At 49.9% G+C, this 18,631-nt stretch overlaps 2 protein-coding genes across 8 annotated transcripts in view; both read right to left on the minus strand.

The window, feature by feature from the left end:
* The window catches only part of SCN1B (sodium voltage-gated channel beta subunit 1), a 30,810-nt gene extending 22,795 nt beyond the window's left edge, over positions 1-8,015 (minus strand). The window contains exon 1 of the mRNA XM_083751179.1: positions 6,490-8,015. Within this exon, the coding sequence (XP_083607305.1) occupies positions 6,490-6,535 (46 nt within the window). The 5' untranslated portion in view covers positions 6,536-8,015. The remainder of the gene's footprint in view (positions 1-6,489) is intronic.
* Positions 8,016-16,001: 7,986 nt separating this feature from the next.
* Positions 16,002-18,631, minus strand: part of GRAMD1A (GRAM domain containing 1A) — a 54,938-nt gene continuing 52,308 nt past the window's right edge. For all 7 annotated transcript variants that reach the window (XM_083751055.1, XM_083751054.1, XM_083751056.1 and 4 more), the window contains one exon: positions 16,002-17,752. In XM_083751055.1, coding sequence (XP_083607181.1) covers positions 17,684-17,752 — 69 coding nt within the window. In that variant the 3' untranslated portion in view covers positions 16,002-17,683. The remainder of the gene's footprint in view (positions 17,753-18,631) is intronic.

Consider the following 18,631-nt stretch of genomic DNA (forward strand, 5'->3'; position numbering starts at 1 on the left):
AGTTTCAGGTTAAGTATGGACCTCCGGAATGAATTAAGTACTTAACCTGAGGTACCACTGTATTCCCAATTAAAAACAAAGAAATGCAGAAGCATTGCTACCCTCAGTTAAAATGGGTTGGGGACTTCAGGCGCTGGGGCTGAATGCAGCCTTGCAGGCCTCACTGAATGTGGCCCTTGGGACTCTCTTCAGGCCACACCCCCTCTCCAAGCCACACCCCCACCTCATTAAATGCTCTGGCCAGGCCAGAAAGTGTCCTTCAACTTTGTGTTAATGCTTGTTGGCCTATATGGAGCACGGAGAGGTTTATGTACAGAAATCTTTGACCTTGGGATGGCTGGAAGGAAGCTTTACTGTCCTAAAGAGTCAAATCTATTGTTGCATCTATTTTGGCCTCTGGCTCCGCCCATCACTGACATGCGCGCACACAGCACAGAAGGTAATGTGGTCTTTGGGTGGGAAAAGTTTCTCCGCCCGAGTTAAAAGGAACAGCTATCAACTGAAGTGAAAGATCTCTGCCTGAAGCCCTTGATGGACAAACAGATTTAATAACTTGGGGGAGGCTAGCAAATTAATACCCGGTGGCGCTGTGGGTAAAAGCCTCAGCGCCTAGGGCTTGCCGATCGAAAGGTCGGCGGTTCGAATCCCCGCAGCGGGGTGCGCTCCCGTTGCTCGGTCCCAGCGCCTGCCAACCTAGCAGTTCGAAAGCACCCTCGGGTGCAAGTAGATAAATAGGGACCGCTTTCTAGCGGGAAGGTAAACGGCGTTTCCGTGTGCAGCTCTGGCTCGCCAGAGCAGCGATGTCACGCTGGCCACGTGACCCGGAAGTGTCTTCGGACAGCGCTGGCCCCTGGCCTCTTGAGTGAGATGGGCGCACAACCCCAGAGTCTGGCAAGACTGGCCCGTACGGGCAGGGGTACCTTTACCTTTACCTTTACAGTTTGGGCATCAGCTTAGATTGGATTCCTAGCCCGTTTTAGCACCACATTTTTCTTGGCCCTGGTTGTAAATTAACAGGGTGACTTGGAAAGCTATCAAAGTGCTCTCTCTGTGCTATTGGTTAGCAACCAGAGACCCTGGTATGAAATCTGGCAAACTGCATAAGACTACTTGGCCCATCTGTTGCCAAACCATGGCCAAAAGGGCAGAGAGTGTGGCATCTGCAGCAGAACAGAAAGAATGAGGCGCTTTGGGGGAACCGGGGCATCTTCTTGTTTTTGTTTTGTTTTGTTTTTAAAGTAATATTTATTAAGGTTTTAAGGGACTCTGTTCTAGCCCTCCAGAAAATCTGGTTGCTGACGGGGGTTGTACACCCTTCGCACCCCAATGAAAGCATCCTGTCCAACAGCAGAGGTGAGTCCAGGAGGGCCACACCTGAAACAAATAGGTAGCTACATATTTTAAAAGGTGTCATTTGTATGTCATTTGCAAAAAAAAAAAAAAGGTCAGAGGCAGCCTAAGCACAGCAAGCAAGCATACATGGGGCTTCCTTTTTGTAAATAGCCTTTCTTTGGGGTTACATATCCCAAAATGTGATAATGGCCCCCAATTCTGATGGTTTCGAAAGGGGATTAGACCATTTCACAGGTCGTCAACAGTAACTACTCTTGATGGCTATTTCCAGGACCAGAGTCCTGCCTGTGGGCTTTTTGTAGGGCCAGCGGGTGCATGAGGCAGACTGAGGCAGCCATCTCGGAGGACAGAATCCCACAGGCCAGCATCCTGCTCCCCCCATCCTACCTACCTGGGCATGTGATACCCCCTCCCAAAGGTTGCCCATAGGGGCATAAAGCCCCCAATAATTTTAGTTTGGGGGCTGAAAGAGTTTTCCCTCATTTGTTCACGTTAGAGAAGTGAAGAAATTGTTTGAGGAATTTAGAAGTAGTGGTGCACAAGGAACAAACGGTTTGCGCGATTGGCTCTAGAACCCTAAATTCCTGTCAGCTCAGATGACATGAGTAAAACTTGTGACCCATTGCGCAGTCTACCCTACCACATCGGTGGACGCGGATGTCAAAATTGTTCCATTTTCCATTTCACTGTTTTAACGTCATTCCACCCGTGCGCCTCAATTCAGCACTAGGCGGTTTGTGAAATACAGCTGGTTCGCAAATTTCAGGATTTAAAACAGATGGATCTGTATGCCTTTTGTATAGCCCACTGCTATGGAGACTTTGTAAAAGCCCCTTATTTTGGATTGATGAAGATATACACAGGAAGATGACAGATCAAAGATCAGGGGCCCGGGTGAGAGCTGGGAGGGTCTACTTGTCTGTATATGGAGAAAGGGATTTGATAAAATTCCAATAGAGGACTTTTGGTATTCATTCTTTTTATTTTTCTCCTTCTGCCTCTCTATTTCTTTCCCTTTCTCTCTCTCTTTTTATTTAGGTTATTCTTTATTCTTTTTCTTTAGATTAGTTTGGCTTTTATTGTATGCAATGTAGAAAACTTTCAATAAAAATATTTACAGAGAGAGACTGACTTCAGCATGTATTGCTAAATAATTGCTGATTTCTGAAAAAGCACTTCAGTGTTAGGAATCTCACTTCTAATGATCACGTTCTGAGATCCCGAGAAAAGCCCATATAATAAATACAGGTAGACACAGATGGGAGGAGGGCCATGACATCACGCGCCCATTCCACTATAGAGATGTACTGTTGACATAACAAAATACAGCACACAAGCCATGCCAAAGTGTAGGAAGGATGCGAGGGAGGGGTGGAGACCGGGAATAGATTCATCCAGTACTTTCCAAAATGTGGAAAATAGGCATGGGTTTTCTTCCATCTGCAAAGCATCCAGAGCTTTTGATTAAGACAGGCTTGCAAATAGCAACCAGCCCCTGGGGTGAGTATATTTAAAAAAAAAAAAACACTTCCAGGCTACCAGGCATAGGACAGTTTTTGAAAATTGGGAATAATAATTATTTTATTTTAGCTATACATAAATATGTGTGGGAAGGCAATCAATAAACTTTCTTTTCGGCGGCAGGAGGGATCAGTCCCTTTGCTGTGTGGTATAGTATATTACTGGCTTGTTGAGTCTACTTTGTTTTTTTACTATAACCCCAAGATCCACAAACAGAGGTTAGGTGCAAAATATATACAGTTTAGAATTAAGGAACAGGGCAGGTTGCCTCTTGAGCACATCCTGAGCCTGGGATTTTGTCTTCATCACCAGAACTGAACTGAGCTCATAATCCTTTCACATAGCAATCCACTCTTAGTGAGCTTTCTTCATCTCAGTGGCCTAATTTAGGAGGGAAAAGTTCTTCTGCAGTTGCAATTGTTGATGGACTAGGAGTAAGGGGGGGGACCACTCTTGCTGATCTACTGCAAATCATCCTGAGAGCTAGCAGATCCCAATCTACTTTCTGCCCACCTCTGGTGTAGCAGACTAGGAATTGGGAAACCCAAATTTAAAACCCGCGTTCAGCCATAAATCAATCTTCGTAATCTTGGGGGTCCGTCACTGGCTCTCAGCCTAACCTGCCCCTCAGGGCTGTTGTGAAAACAACATTGAGAGGGAGAGGAAAGCATGCATGTCGACCTAGCTCTCTGGAAGATTACAATGAGACGGATAAATAAACTGGTGCCAAAGGTTTCGGAATACCTTCCTGAATTATGTCTGTCCAGCCCTATATTTCTACATGCATTCCGATGGGTTTTATTTCAGTGGGCAAATGGTTCTTTATACCAAGGAGTTGTTACAGCCTTATGCTATGTCATCTTGTTCATTTGCTTTAATCAGCTGTTTTAATATTTCTGGTCGTGGCTGCAATCCCATGCACGCTTACCCATTTTATACAGTGGGACTTATTCCTAGGTAAATACCGTACATAGGACCGTTCTGTGTATTTAATGCAGCTTCTTCTTCTTTCTTTACGTTTTACTCCCCTGGGTGAGGCGGCAAGTGAAAAAAGCAGAGGCACAAATGACTGGAAATAAATAAATTGCTAAGTAGTGGATTGATCTGCATGTCTGCTTTGAAATTCCCGCCCCCACCCTCTATTCTTCCTGGATCCAGGGGGCTGTGTAGTACGAGAGCAAATATTGCTCTATGGAGTCCAATTATTTTCACTATCCTGGATCCGTGAGGAAACCAATGCACACAGAGATATTGGCTCAGAGTCGTCGTTGCTGTGCTCAGCAAGGTAGGAGCACCTAAAGGCACCACACACACACACACACCCCTGTGCATTTCGTGAAGTCGCGGCATCCCACTGGGTCAGAACAGAGAACCCCAAAGCAAGGGATGGGAATCTCCATAGATAGATAGGCAAGAATTTGCTGGACTAGTTGCCACCGGCGACATCTGGAGGAAGGCCACAAGTCCCTGCAGATGCTATCAAAGATGGGGAGAGAGTTTTCATAGAATCAGAGAGTTGGAAGGGACCACTGCCAGCGGTTCTCAACCTGTGGGTCCCCAGATGTTGTTGGACTACAACTCCCATCATCCCTGAGCTCTGGCCTTGCTAGGTAGGGGTGATGGGAGTTGTAGTTCAACAACATCTGGGGACCAACAGGTTGAGAAAGGCTAGCCCAACGCCCTGCAATGCAGGTATCTTTTGCCCAACATGGGGCTCGAACCCACGACCTTGAAATTAAGAGCCCCATGCTCTACCAACTAAGCTATTCCAAGCAGCTTTCTCCTTTTCCTCTGCCTCCTCCAAAGCCATACTAAATCTATGGGGATGAACCAGAAGATCCTAGCACAGATATGGAAGGGAGTGGATGGAGACCGGGAAGCACAGTCAGGTTAGGACTTGAGGGCAGCAGTCCAGGGCCCCAGACTCTGAAGAATGAGGGTCCCCCAAGCAGCAGGGCTCGGGATGCCATGTTTTGAAGTCAAGTCAAACACATCGCCATCTAAAGTGTTTGGTAGTGGGGAGGATAATCCAGGGTCTAAAATAACCTGATTGCACCACTGGGAAGATTTCTAAAAGCAAGAAGGTATTACGCTACCTATAAACCCATCAGAAAGAGAAAAGGCTGTTGACATGCAGGAACAGAGACAGATGGAAGGGGACCCAAGAGGAGGCTGGCAGGAGGCAGGAATAGGCAAGGTAGGTTTTCTAGAAACATTTGTACTGGGCAATTTCCCCATGGAAATTAAGGGTAGTTTGCCACCGTGATTTTTCTGATGCCCTAGCGCATGGCCTTATTAAGCATTTTTATTTTGCTTGTATTTGAGAAAGAAAGCTAGAAACTTTGAAAATGTCATGCTCGTCTAATTTTATATTAGCAGTTGGCATTCATTGTTACTCATGAATGCAAAATATGTGGCAAACTAAAGCACCGAAATATTTGGGGGGGGGGTCAGCCCACATCATTGACAGCAATGGGTGTGATCCTTCCTTAAGTTTCTTTTTACCCCGTCCATTTCCCCCCTCTTTCTCATAGTTTAGCCAGCACCCCCCCCAAAAAAAAACCTCTATCCTTTCAACTGTACCTGCCTTATTTTTTCCACACAATTCCCTGTTTCTCTTCTGCACACAAATGCACAGCCTGATCCTTAATTTGTAGATTCAGGAGTAAATCCCACTGCCTTTAGCCGGACTCACTGGGACCCCATTTGGAGAACATCTTAGCACACAAAAACTGGGGCTCCTTCCTTGGGCTATTGTTCACTTAAAAGTCCATTACCTTTGCAGCCACTGTGACTACTCACTCCCACCCCCAAATTGCTATTGCATTTGCAATCTGCTCCTGGTTCCTCTGAGATTATCCCTGCTGGGTTGACTGTATGGGGAGGTGCTACTTTGGGCCCCTTTTGGGAACAGCCAAAGAAATCCTGACATGGATTTTAGAGGGCATGGAATGGACTCTGTGGGACCTATTAAAAAAAAGGGGGCAGAAAAGGACTGAGTGGAAGTGGTGTAGCCTCTGTTCAGCCCTGCACAACATACACAAAATCCTGGGCCCTAAGACTGGGGTCAATATGCAAACCCTAATAGAGGGAGAGAAGAACTGGAGCTGGATTTCAAGCTCCCCAGGATGGACTGTTTGCACCCTCTCCTTAATGGAAGTTCTTAAAGAGAAGAACCCCTTTATAGGGCCACTGAAAGCTCAGAGAAGACTCAGCACTGGGTTCGTGGATCTCAAGAGATTCGGATTCTATCTGAATCATGCCCCAGAAAAACAAAAACAGAAGCCGTTAGCTGTACTGAGGAGGGGGCAGGGATGTGCGTGTTTTGCACTGGGCTCAAGTCCCACGACACAAAATCTAGGAAGTGGGTTTTCTTGGGATCGAACCGCGTGCCTGCGCAGGCCCTAAATGAGCAAGAGTCCTGGTCCTTCCTTAGTCTTCCCCCCACCACCACCACCACCACCACGACCCAGCTAGTTTTGCTCCCCCTGCACGTCTAAACTGGGCTTCCGCAGCACCCCCACCGAGGTCCCACTCCGTACCCTTAGATCCGGATTCACCCCGTTGTCTCTCTCTCTCCCTCCCCTCGCCCCCACCCCCGTTTCTCCAACTCACCCAGGGCCAAGCACAGCAGGAGCGAGATGGGGCGCGGGGTAGCCATCCCGGGGGGTTCGGATCCAGGGTGCGCGCCCTTCTTGGCCTAGGGGGGGACAGACACAGCGCCGGGCTCCCCCCGCCCTTCCCAGCAACCTCCTGCGGTCAACAGACAGACGATCCTGGGGGAGAGTCTTCCAGGGAGGGTATTTATAGCCCGAGGCTGAGCTCAGCGCCCGCAGGAGAAAACCCAAGAGCGCCTTGGAATGCCGGAGCCGGATGCAGCTGACTCGGCCTCGGCCACTTGATCCCGCTCGGCCCCGAAGAGGGCGGCGGGGGCAGGGGGCGCTGCGCCGCTAGTTGCCCCGACGGCTGCCCCTTGCGCCGCGGCGCTGCGACGGGACGAAGCCGGGGACCGAGAGCTCGAGGAGATGCAGAAGAGGCGGCCGGCGGGAGGATCCATAAAAGTTGGGATGGGCCCGGAGAGCGCGCGGGGGTCCTTTCTCCTCCTCACCAAGCTAGGGCGAGGCGAGCCGGGGTGGCTTGTCCTGCCGCAGATCCCGCGTCTGGAGCTTTGAATTTCCTGCCAATTTTCTTTCCCAAAAAATTATTTGTTTGCTTGTTTCCCGGTCCCAGGAGCCGTGTCCTCCTCGCTCCGAGGTGCGCCGGCCAGGCTCCAGGCGCTCACGGCCTTGCTTCGGGTCCGCTGGCGGCAAGGCTCCGCGAGTCACCTTTAAATCCGGAGTGCCTTCCGAATGGGCATCCTGTCTCTTTTTCTCTGCGAAAACACGGGCATGCACATACACACACCCCGATCTAACCAGGCAGCGCAGCCCGATTGGCAAAGCGTCTTCGGCGCGCGCAAGGAGGAGCTACCCGCCCCCACGAGCAGGTGCGGGACGCAGCAGGGCCAGATCCATGGCCGGTGCGCGGCGCCTCGGAAGCCCCTTCGCGGGCTGTACTTGGGACGGGGAGAGGTCAGATCTTTTTAACCGCTTCCTGTCGCCGGTAGGGCTGGATCGAAGCGAGGAGGAATCGATTTTGGAGACAAGACTCTGCCTGCTGCAGAGGGATGGGAAGGATCAGGGTGTGGGGTGAGACGCTGCCCGGATGACCCTCCCTCCTTCCTTCTCTCTCTCTCCTTCCCGCCTTCCTTCCTTCCTTCCTTCCTTCAACTGGGGGCTGCGACGCGGCGATTTGCCGGCTCTCGCCTTGCCTAGCCTTCCCCGGCGGCGCGCACCGCTGCGGCAAAGCCGGCGCTGGCGGCGGAAGGCTTGGGCTTACTGGCGCTGCTGCTGCTCTTGCTGCTCTTGCTGCTGCTGTCGGAGAGGGCGGCTGGGAATGAATCAAAGCGTGCGCCAGTCGGAGGGGGAGGGCGCAGCGAAAGTTGATGCATTGCAGCAGCAGCAGCAGCCCAAGCAACAGCGGGAGCCGAGCAGGGAGCCGCCACGCGGGGCAAGCCGAGGGTAGGCAGGCAAGGGGAGGGCGAGCTGGCTGGACGTGAGACCAAGCACTGCGCCCACCTGCCCACCCGTCCTCCTCCGCCTCCTCTGCCGTGTGGTGGGGAATAATCAACGAGGGGGGCGGGTGTGCAAGGAAGATCAGGACGGAAGAGGGATGCGTCACTCTCTGCAGTGGCTGCGGGAGCGGAGGAGCAGCAGCTCGTCCCAAGTCGTGTCTCCCTCCCCACCAGCACGAGTCACGCCCACGGTGGGTCTTCGACCCCCGCGCGCCTTTCTCCCAAACGGCAGGCGCACCTCGAGATTCTAGTTACGAGAAGAGAAGGGACTGCCCCGAAAGTCTTTACAATGCCCCTGATCGGGCCCTGAAGGACACTTTGCACCGGGTCAGAAGCACTCTTGGCGTTGGTGTGTCACGTGAGTCGAAGCCTTGCAATAGGTCCCTGAGGATGAAACTCCTTGGCCTCTTCATTGGTTATTGGGTTTACAGTATTTTTACCCGCTCTTCATAAAACTCTAGCACAAACTACAATATAGTTATATATATATATTTGAAGATCAATTAAAACTATATTTGCTGCCTCCCATCCTAGTAAGAAAAGCGGTCCCATGCTCAATCCTGTCTGTGGCTACTGGGTAATGATAGGGAAAGGCACTTTGCAGATACTCAGAGGCAGCCTCAGTTTTTATCAGCAGACCTGTTGCTCTTTGGCACAGAAAACAGATTACTGGACTAAACCTCAGAAAGTGATGGTTGACTTAAGCCCTTCTGCCTGATCGCAAAGAGAAAGACCTCTTTGTCTCTCCCCATCCCTAGTCCTAAATTGGGTAGACAAAAGCAGATGAAATCCCTTAATGCACACACAGTGCAGGCTATATATGTTGGAGAGGACACACTTCTGATGCTCTTATCCTGACAAAGTTTAGAACACGAGGAGATGTCCTCTACTTAATCAAATCATTGGCCCATGTAGCTCAGTACAATGGTACCTCAGGTTACATACGCTTCAGGTTACAGACTCCGCTAACCCAGAAATAGTACCTGGGTTAAGAACTTTGCTTCAGGATGAGAACAGAAATCGTGTTCTGGCGGTTCAGCAGCAGGAGGAGGCCCATTAGCTAAAGTGGTGCTTCAGGTTAAGAACAGTTTCAGGTTAAGAACGGACCTCCAGAATGAATTAAGTACTTAACCAGAGGTACGACTGTATTAGGCAGAGCCACACTGCACATTCAAAGCACATCCAAAGCACATGACTTCTCCCAATTAATCATGGGAACTGTGGCTTGTGAAGGTTGCTGGGAATTCGTAGCTCTGTCAGGGAGAAACCACCACTCCCAGGATTCCCATGTACTTTCAGTGCCTGTTGGACGTGTTGCCCACGGGCGCAATGGCACCTTAGAGGTCTTCTGCTGGTATCTACACAGCTTCCAACCCTCCCACTCACTGCCCCCATGGTGGTAAGGGAGAGTATGTTTTTATCCCTTCTAAAACTTTTTTTAAAGAGTGACACCCGTTCCCCATTTCCTTGTTCAATCCTATGTGCTTTTCAAGCCTCAAATTAATTTTACTGGATCTGGCTTACACCCAGATCCCTTGGAAAAGCATAGTGTGTGTTTTTTGTGTCCCCTATATTGGCAGGGAGCTGATCTAAGGAAGCGAGAAGAGGGGTGGCACCTATGATGCTTAAAATCCAGATGTTCCCTTGGGCCTAAAAAAATGGTTGGCAACACATAATACACAACACACAGCTTGATCTATTCTATAGCATTCACCCCGACAGATGTAGTGAAACCTAGATAGCTTTAATAAGGGATTGCATTTATGATCAGATTCCTGATGTCTTCCAGCCATGATGGCTTAAGAAGTGGCTTACTTGTGAAGCACACATTTGTACGTTGAGGCCCTTGGAGCAAGCACTCAGGTCTCCACTTGGAGGGGTTAGGGAAGCTGGTGATGTGAAATGCCTTTCTCTGCCTGAGATCCTGGAAAGCCATTCTGCCGGTCAGAGTAGGCTGCACCAGTCTAGATGGGACAAATAATCTGATCCAGTGTTCGAAATTCGCCAGGCACATTTTTCACCTAGCTATCAGCCGTGTGCGACCAAGTGAAGATGCCCGTGTGCCAGGATGTCACCTGACGTCTGCTCCATCTGGAAATGCGTGTCTAGCGATCCTTGGGTCTTGCCTGTTTCCACACACTTAACAATACACCTTGTAGAATTCTACCCGTGATATTTTGTGTGCCAAAATCAGAAAAAAATTCAGGAACCAAAAAAATACAACTTTCCAGTGGGGTCTGTCATCAAAATGGCAACTAGACATTTTGTTTTGGCAACTGCAACCCTGGTTTAAGGAACCATTTGGCTCCTAGCTTGTATATCTGAGTTTCTAACACTGGTCTGATCTGGGGTTAAGGCAGCTGGGTTTAATGCAAGCTAATGAGTGGTTCAAATTCTAATCTGTGAATGCACGCATGAAACCAGCAGGCGGCAGTTACTCGGGACTGATTTAATGAGCACTGCAGAGGTGCAGTCTTGTATATTCATCATCAGTCACAAACCCTCTCTCCCTTTCCTCTTATCATCTACCTGCCTCCCACAATGCCTCACCGTAACATTCCCCATCTCCCAGGCTCTGAGAGATTCTCTGATTTCAGCCTTATCTCCCAGTTCCCATAACAGGCTCCTGCATCATTCACTTATGCAAGGCTAATGGACACACACACTTGCCTGCCTGGGAGTCCGATGATGGAGATCACTCCCGTTCCACTCTGGTGCCCCGGGGGTCAGCATCCACTCTCCTCTGCCCCATTGTGAGCAAAGCTTTCAAGGGCCTCTTTAACTCCAGCATGGTTCCTTGTCCCTTTGCCCTTCAGAGATGCTGTCTCAGCTGAGCCGTTAAGGTTGGTGGGGAAAGGCGTATGAGCCTTACAGACTGTGAGGGAATCACAGAACTGTAGAGTTGGAAGGGCCCCCGAGGGTCATCTAGTCCAACCCCCTGCAATGCAGGAAGACTTGAGCCACACTGCCTATCAGAGTAGGCCGTACCGTGAGCTTACTTGAGAGACCCCATTTCTGGGAGTTCTGCTACCATTTGAGAAGAGAATCCCACGGGAAGTGAAGTTATAGGGAACCAGGCAGAGGGCCTTCTCGGCAGTGGCACCCTCCCTGTGGAATGCCCTCCATTCAGATGTCAAGGAGATAAAGAACTACACAACTTTTAGAAGACATCAGAAGGCGGCCCTGTATCAGGAAGGTTTTTTACGTTTGACATCTTACTGTTTTTAATATGCACTGTAAGCCCAGCCAGATGGGCAGGGTATAAATAATGCAATTTTATTATTATTATTATTGTTGTTGTTATTGTTGTTTGTTGTTGTTGTTGTTGTTATTCCTCTGATCCAAGCAATGGCTGTGGTGTAAGGTTGTTCCTACCTAAACACTGCTGAGCCTTCAGAGGTTTACAGCAACATGCAGCAGTGTAAACCCATAGAAACCAATTCCTACACTACTGCTAGAGTGTCTCACCTGCACCCATGTTCCTGCTGTTATTCATAGAATCATAGAGTTGGAAGGGATCCTGAGGGTCAGCAAAAACGCTCACAGCAACTATGAGCTGAGGGCTGCGTGCTCTCCAGGGCAACCCTCCAGGTGTCATATCCAAGTGGTAGGCGGGGTCATAGAGGAAAGTGGGCGGAGCAATGGATGTGATCCTTGGCATTTGCTGTAGGCTGTCTTTCAATCACCCAACTGTCCTTGGGTTCTGTGCCTGGGCATGCCTCTCTCCATCTTCCATCCTGGCAAGGGAGAGGCATTGTCAAGGACACATTCCAGCCAAGCACTGTCAGGAACTGGCTAGATGCAGAGGAATGGTGCAAGGCACCAGCTGGGGAACCCCCAAGAAAAGAAGGCTCAGAGCCAGAGGACTGGTGGTGGAACGACCATGAGTGGTCAGAAGGAGAGGACTGGGAGGAGGAAGTGATGCCGGAAGCTGAAGAGGTCACAGGTCTTAGTGAGCAGGGAATCTGTGGCAGAGAGCAGTCCAGAATCAGAGTCAGAGTCAGAAGCAGGAGAGGAGGGAGGCCCAGAGGCAGAGATGAGTCAGGCTGGTGAAGAAACCAGCTCCCCTCCCTCCTGATCTCCCAGAACCTGAAGTGGTATGAAGAGGGAGATGGGCACAGTGGCAGAGTCTCAGATTGCTTGAGAAGGACCAGGGAGAGAAGGCGACTTAGGCAACTGTGGAAATGCCTCACAGGGGCAAAATCTACTGGGACAAGTTGCTGAGCTAACAAGGCCTGGCCTCCCGAGTCAACCTTGTTTTCTTGAATAAAGAGTTAACTTCACTGATGCCATGTGATTTATTGCTGACCTGTTCCTGAACACCCACACCTGACATGCACTCGAGGAGGGTGTGGTGGAGGGTCCCATTCAGCCCCCTATTCTGAGGTTCCCCAGCCCTGCCTCAGGACATGCAAGCCCTCAAGTTTTGCTTGTGGGTTTCCCCTGTGCCTGGGCTGGCCATTTTGCATGCTGGACTAGACAGGCTTTTGATCTGACCCAGCAGGGCTTTTTTGTGTTCTTATTTCCTCTCCTATTCCTCCTCCCCAAAATGATGTTGCTCAGAACTATGAAGATGCAGGCAGCTCGGCACTGAAATTACAAGAGGCTTGCAGGATGTTGCTGGCAGTAGCAGATATCTGTCACAGCCGCCAATAATGAGATAACCTTCCCTGCTTGCCTCTCCACTCTGAGCAACTTCTTTGGACTTGCCCCCTTGGCTTGCTGGACCCAGAAGAGCCTTGGCTCCACTCTCAGTTAGTGGCCAATTTTGCACCCTCAAAAAAACACACAGCAGCAGAAACAGATCCTGAAAACCAAGGAGAGAACCACCATGTTCTTATCCTCCCTCTGCAAAGAAAGCCGAAGAAAGCTACTAAAAAATTTACCGTTCTGCTGCTGGGGGATGTTGGAAGTAGGCACACAGAGCCTGTGGGGAGCGAGAGGCCTACGAAGCACAAAAGAAGCATTTAATTATGTATCTCTTCAAACAATTCCCTCTTTCATTTTCTGATGTCGGTCAAAGAAAGGGGAAAGGAGACACAGGCATGGTGAAGTGAACTCCAGCAGTTTTGAAATAAATAAATATTGAAGCAAAACAAAATTAAACCACTGTTACGGCTGACCTTGTACTAATCATTTCTCTAGCAGTGCTCCTTACCTGTAAACCAGGTTTGTCAGTAGGCTGTCTTTTATTAGTTTTCTTTGAAGCTTTTGTGGTGGTGGTGGCTGCAATGGTTGTTGATATACTACCATTTCTTCCAAGGAGCTCAAGGTGGCGTACATGGTTCTTCTCCTCCCCATTTCATCCTCAACAACCCTGTGAGGTAGGATAGGCTAGGAAATGGTGGCTGGCCCAAGATCACCCAATGAGCTTCACAGCCGAGGGTGGATTTGAACCCAGGTACAACACTCTAACCATTATGCCACACTGGCTCAGAGTTTTAGAACTGCGTATGTAGATCTTTACTTGTATATGCAGCTCAGTGGGCTGTGGGGGATACAGTGAGTGTCCTGAACCCCTGGCCTACCTGGCAGCAAGTCAAGTCGAAAGTTCAAAGCCACACAAACAAAGTCCAAAATCAATCCAAGTAGCTAAGTGTGAAGTCCAGCAGTCAGGATATAGCCCAAAGTCAATCAAACCCAAAGCAGAGTCCCGTAGGGGTCCAGGAGCATCCAAGTCAAGGTCCATCAACTTGGGCAGCTGAGCAGACACAGCACCTGAGCTCTGCTTCCCTTTGTATTTTTCATGCAGATTGCAGGCATGTGGAGCTCACCTGTTCTGAGCCCAATCCGGCTGAGGAATCACACCCCTGCTCCCAGAGCTAGTGAGCCCCACCTGGCCAGCTAGGGAGCTGGGCTGTGGGCCTTTGGCTGCCTCAGCCTTCTGGAGCACATTGCCCACTGCTCTCTACGCCTCAGAGCCAGCCATGTTTGTGGAGACAGGGGCCTCTTTGGCTCTGGGGATGGGTCCTGCTGCTCTGGATCCTGCACATTGACCTCCATGCCCTCGCCATCCCAGCTCTCTGTGAATACTTCCTTCCCCACCCCCAGCTTGCCCCGGTGTCCCAATCCTGGCTACACCCCTCGCCGGGATCTTCTTCCTCCTCTCCATCCTCCTGCCAGTTCACGAAACACAACAGGAAATTCACTCTGCTCCACCTGACTCCCATCACTTGTATCTGACTGGTGGGTGAGCTTCTGGGTTCTTAAGGAAAACAAATTAGATTCTGTAAGCCGTAGAGCGCAGGTGGGCAGACAGGCTTGTGTGCTGTACTTAGCTTTTTACTACAACCCCCTAGATCCATCAATCACAGCCTCATGCAAAAGGGGAACTAAAGAATTCTGAGCCCAGAAGTGAACTGAGCTCCTAGTCGTTCCACACAAAAATCCACTCCTGGTTATTCCAAGTTTCCTCCATTTCAGCAATATAATTATGGCAGGTTGGGGCAGAGAATAATTTTGCTGTTGCTACTATGGACCATAAGGAGTCTGAAATCCTTGCCAATATACTACAGATCACCCAGGGATCTACCTGGTGGGTCCTGAGCTGGTAGAGGATTTGTGGGCATCTAGAGCATCCTCATGGTCTCTTGGGTCCCACCTTTGTCTCCTGCCAAAAGAACCACTTGCCAGTGTCTCTGGAACTCCCGAGACAATCTTAGGCTGGTGGCAACTGGGGAAATTGCCCTGTGGTGCCAACCTGACCTTGGAACACTCTCCCTCAAGGTTCCCTTCTGAGGAGCTTCAGATGTCAAGCCAAGACCATTTTACTTGTCCAGGCTATTAATGATTGTCTTTCACAGCCGGTTGAGGTCTTCTGTGTTATTTTTATCGTCGTTTAACTGCTGCTTTTGTCTTATCGTTTTGTGGTCTGGATTCCTTTTTTGGGATGGGAGGATGTCATTTAAATAATTCATGGTTAAAACAAAAATAATGTGTGTGTGTTTCTGCAAGCCACCTAGAGAATCTTTAATTGTGAGGTGGGATGAGATATCTATCTATCTATCTATCTATCTATCTATCTATCTATCTATCATGATCTGAGAACATAGTCCATAGTCTAGTATGATCTGAGAACACACCCCTTCAACTTATTATTGCCTGGGTAGGGATGGGGAAGGATGCAATCTTTTAGGGAAGCTTCTCCAAGAACAAACTGACAAAGAGCTATACCCAACTCAGTTTTACTCAAGAGCAGTCACTGAACTCAATGGACCTATGTTTGCCATGTCCATTCATTTTAGAGTGTCGACTCTGGGTGTGACTAGCATTAGATGCAGCCAAGGGGCTCCTCACGGTGGGCAGCCTTCCCATGCATTGTCCGGAACACCTGAAGGAAAAAACAACAACACGGCTCTTCTAGGAAGAAGCCGAGCTGAACTCCCTAGGTGTCAGGAAGGATGGAGAAGGCACTAGAGCAGGGCTATGAAGTCATCAAGCCTTGGGAGGCAGCATCATTCAGGACCCCCTCGGCCATGAAGCTCCCTAGGTGAACTTGGGCCAATCTATCTCAAAGGATTATTGTGAGGATAAAATAGAAAGGGGGGCACAGGGACTAGGCATGCTGTTTAAGCTTCTTGCAAGTGAGATGGGTTGTACGTGTCATAAAAAATTATGCTCATAAGGGGACCCAAGGTTCATTTAATCCAACCCTCTGTAAGGCTACCCACAACTGTCCCTAAGTGGGCTCAAACCACCAGCCTTCTGGTTAACAGCCAGACGCATTGACCCACTGCACCTCCTCAATAGAACAATAGTTCTTGTTATCCTTTGCCAGGATCTATTGAAATCGTTAACCGTGGAAGCAGATTTCCTTCAGCCCTCCTGCTGTGGCTACTGCAAGGGATCGCTTGCTTTCTGGACCTCTGCAACTCCCCAGTGCTACAAAGAATTAGGCCCAGCCTGGCCCTTTGTGACTTACACCCCTACAACATGGGTCACTCAAGCGCCCTAGTGACAGGGGTGGAGGAGACACAGAAGATCACACACTTTAAAAACACTCCCCACAGAGAGATTCCGATCCACGGTCTTTATTCCGCTCCCTAATAAATAAGCCCCAGCACCTCTGTGGAACCTTGAACACAAAGGATCGTTAACACTGAACACAGCTACAAAACTGGGGGGGGGGGGAGCCCCCTCGCCACAACCTTGGTGAGGGGGAAGAAGGGAGAAAAGCGGAGGTCAGAAACCTGGGCCTTCCAAGGTCTTGAGTCGGGAGTGGAGAACACAGGGCTGGCAGACACACACCCCTCCCCAGGAGGGGGTGGATTTCAAGATTAGAAACCCCCTCAGGCAGTATTTGAAGGGCACCTGGGGCCCTGACTGGCAGTGCAACCTCATTTTAAAGTGACAGTACAGCTAGGCCTTGGCAAAGCCCATTTGTTGCCTGGGTGACGGGCCCAGGAGGAAACGGGCAAAGGAGTCCTAGAGTCTAGGAGCGTGTTGCTGTCCACATGGGAGTAAAAAAAATAAAAGTAAAACCCAGGAGCCCCGACTCTGTGGCCACTGTGCTGCACTCATTCAGACTGTCCTCCTCTAAAAAAAAAAAAAAAAAAAGCAAAAAAAAAGGTGAGTTTGGCATTTTCGTTGCGGCAAATAACGGATTAGGGCAGCTGGCGCAGCAGAAACCTCCCAAAGCCAGAAAGCTTTCGGCATAGACTGGGGTACTCCTGGACTCGCTGCCCACTCCCACACCAGTGATGGAAATGCATAAATAGGATTACTGGTGGGTTTGACCCAGCTGCTTCCCCAGCTGCCTTCCCCAGCTGCCTTTGGGCATGCTCTTAAGTCAGGGATGAGGAACCTGTGGCCCTCCAGATATTGTTAAGACTCCAACTCCCATCAGCTCCAGCCACCAAGGCCAGCAGTCAGAGATGATGGGTGCTGTAGTCCATGAACATCTGGAGGGCCATCCCTGCTCTAGGTTAACTCTCACATGGGCAAGGGGCACAGAACCCCCTCAAGGGTCTCAGATGCTCTCCAACTTCTGTAAATCAGATTTCTGGCCACATAATGTTCAGGGCCATGCCTACTCTTTCCCCCTTCTGTCAGAGGTAATGTTGTCGAGAAGATCCCTTTAATAAAACAATCGGGCTCGCCAAAGGATGGGAACAGGAGGAGAGGGAGCAAGGAAGGATTCAATACGGACTCTTGGTTTCCCATCTCTCAACCACTTGTGTGTGTGAGAGAGAAGGAAATTGCAGATCGATTGCCCTCAACATGGAGGAGGAAAGCGGGTCCTTGCTGTCCCAGCTGTTGGGTGAAATCTCAACACAAGAGATACAGGCACCGCCACCTGTCCACTGAAGTTCCCAGTCACACACACTCTGAACAACAGCTGGAAAGAAGGTAGAGAAAGGATGCTGGAGCAGCAGAAGTCAAAAGCTCTCTGGGGTCCTGTGAGGAATATAAATAGCACTTAAAGGGGGAGGGGATAAAATGAAGTCACTGCAGAGACCCTCAGAGAGAAGAAGAGAGAAGGAAGAGGCTCCGGGAGAAAGATCCCCGAAGCAGGAAAGTGGTGGCGGTGGAATCCATCACTGCGAGTGGCACTCTTGAGGCTAAGGTCCAGCTGTTGGTCTGGCGAGGAGTGGAATGTCGTCCCCTCGGTCGCACGCTGACCACGGGAGGTGGGTGCCACCGACCCAGCAGCAGTTTCGGAGCAACATCCTTGGGAGAGAGGGAGCGCTGGGGGTTTCACTCTGGCTCCAAGGGGGGCTCAGCCACCGTGATGCCCTGGTGCAGCTTCTCAAGGGAGATTTTCATCTGGAGGAAAGAGGACAGCGTTAGCCCGCCCTGGAGGCAGTCGAGTAAGGAGCGGTTGTTATTAGAAAAAAGGTCCAGGAGCAGTTTTATTCTCAGGGCCTGTGTTATCAGCAGGGTCTCTTTCCCAAACCCCATCTGTTGTGGTGCAAACAACAGCTTCAAAGAGAGGGATTTCAATTGGGAAAATGGCTTGTGGGCGGCAAAGTTTAGGAAACCAACTCTGTCTCAGCACCATGATTCAAATCCTCCCCCCTTCACCTCGCATCTCCTTAAGGCTGGAGGGGGAAGAGAAACATAGAGAAACTCCGGGGTTTGTGAAGCCTGAGAAAAGGAAGCCCACCACAAATATTCCTCCGTTTGCACTGAAAAGGACTCAGTCCTTTGTGCACCCCAATGCAATCATGTGCAAAGGATGTGTGTTTTTCAAATGCTCCAAGCATGCGGAAAACACCACTGCCAGAGATTCCCCTGCTGACTCCAGGGCCCCCAAACATTACCCAGGGCAGGAGAAGCGGAGCTGGTGGTGCAGATCAATCTGCCAACCAAAGAAGTGACTAGGACTAGATATGCCCCCCCAACATCCTCCATGGAAAAATGGTACTATGGCCATTAATTTCCACTGGGTCAAACTGTGGGATGTAACATCACTGAAGCAGTCAAATATAACATTTCCTGTTTGCCCAATGTGGACACGCAGGGGAATGTTGCTTCAGCCAGGAGGACTTCCTGTCTCACCCAGTCTGAAGCACCCTCCCCCTGTGCGTGACTAGGTAGATGGGCGTGACCCTAGCAGACCCTACAAAAGGGCCAGTCATGCAGCCACCTTCCCTTTTTCGCCTTCTCTCCATCTTGCCTTTTGCTGTCTGCTGGCTCTTAGCC

Source organism: Podarcis gaigeae (assembly GCF_964106915.1).
Source record: "Podarcis gaigeae genome assembly, chromosome: 8".
NCBI classification, from domain to species: domain Eukaryota; kingdom Metazoa; phylum Chordata; class Lepidosauria; order Squamata; family Lacertidae; genus Podarcis; species Podarcis gaigeae.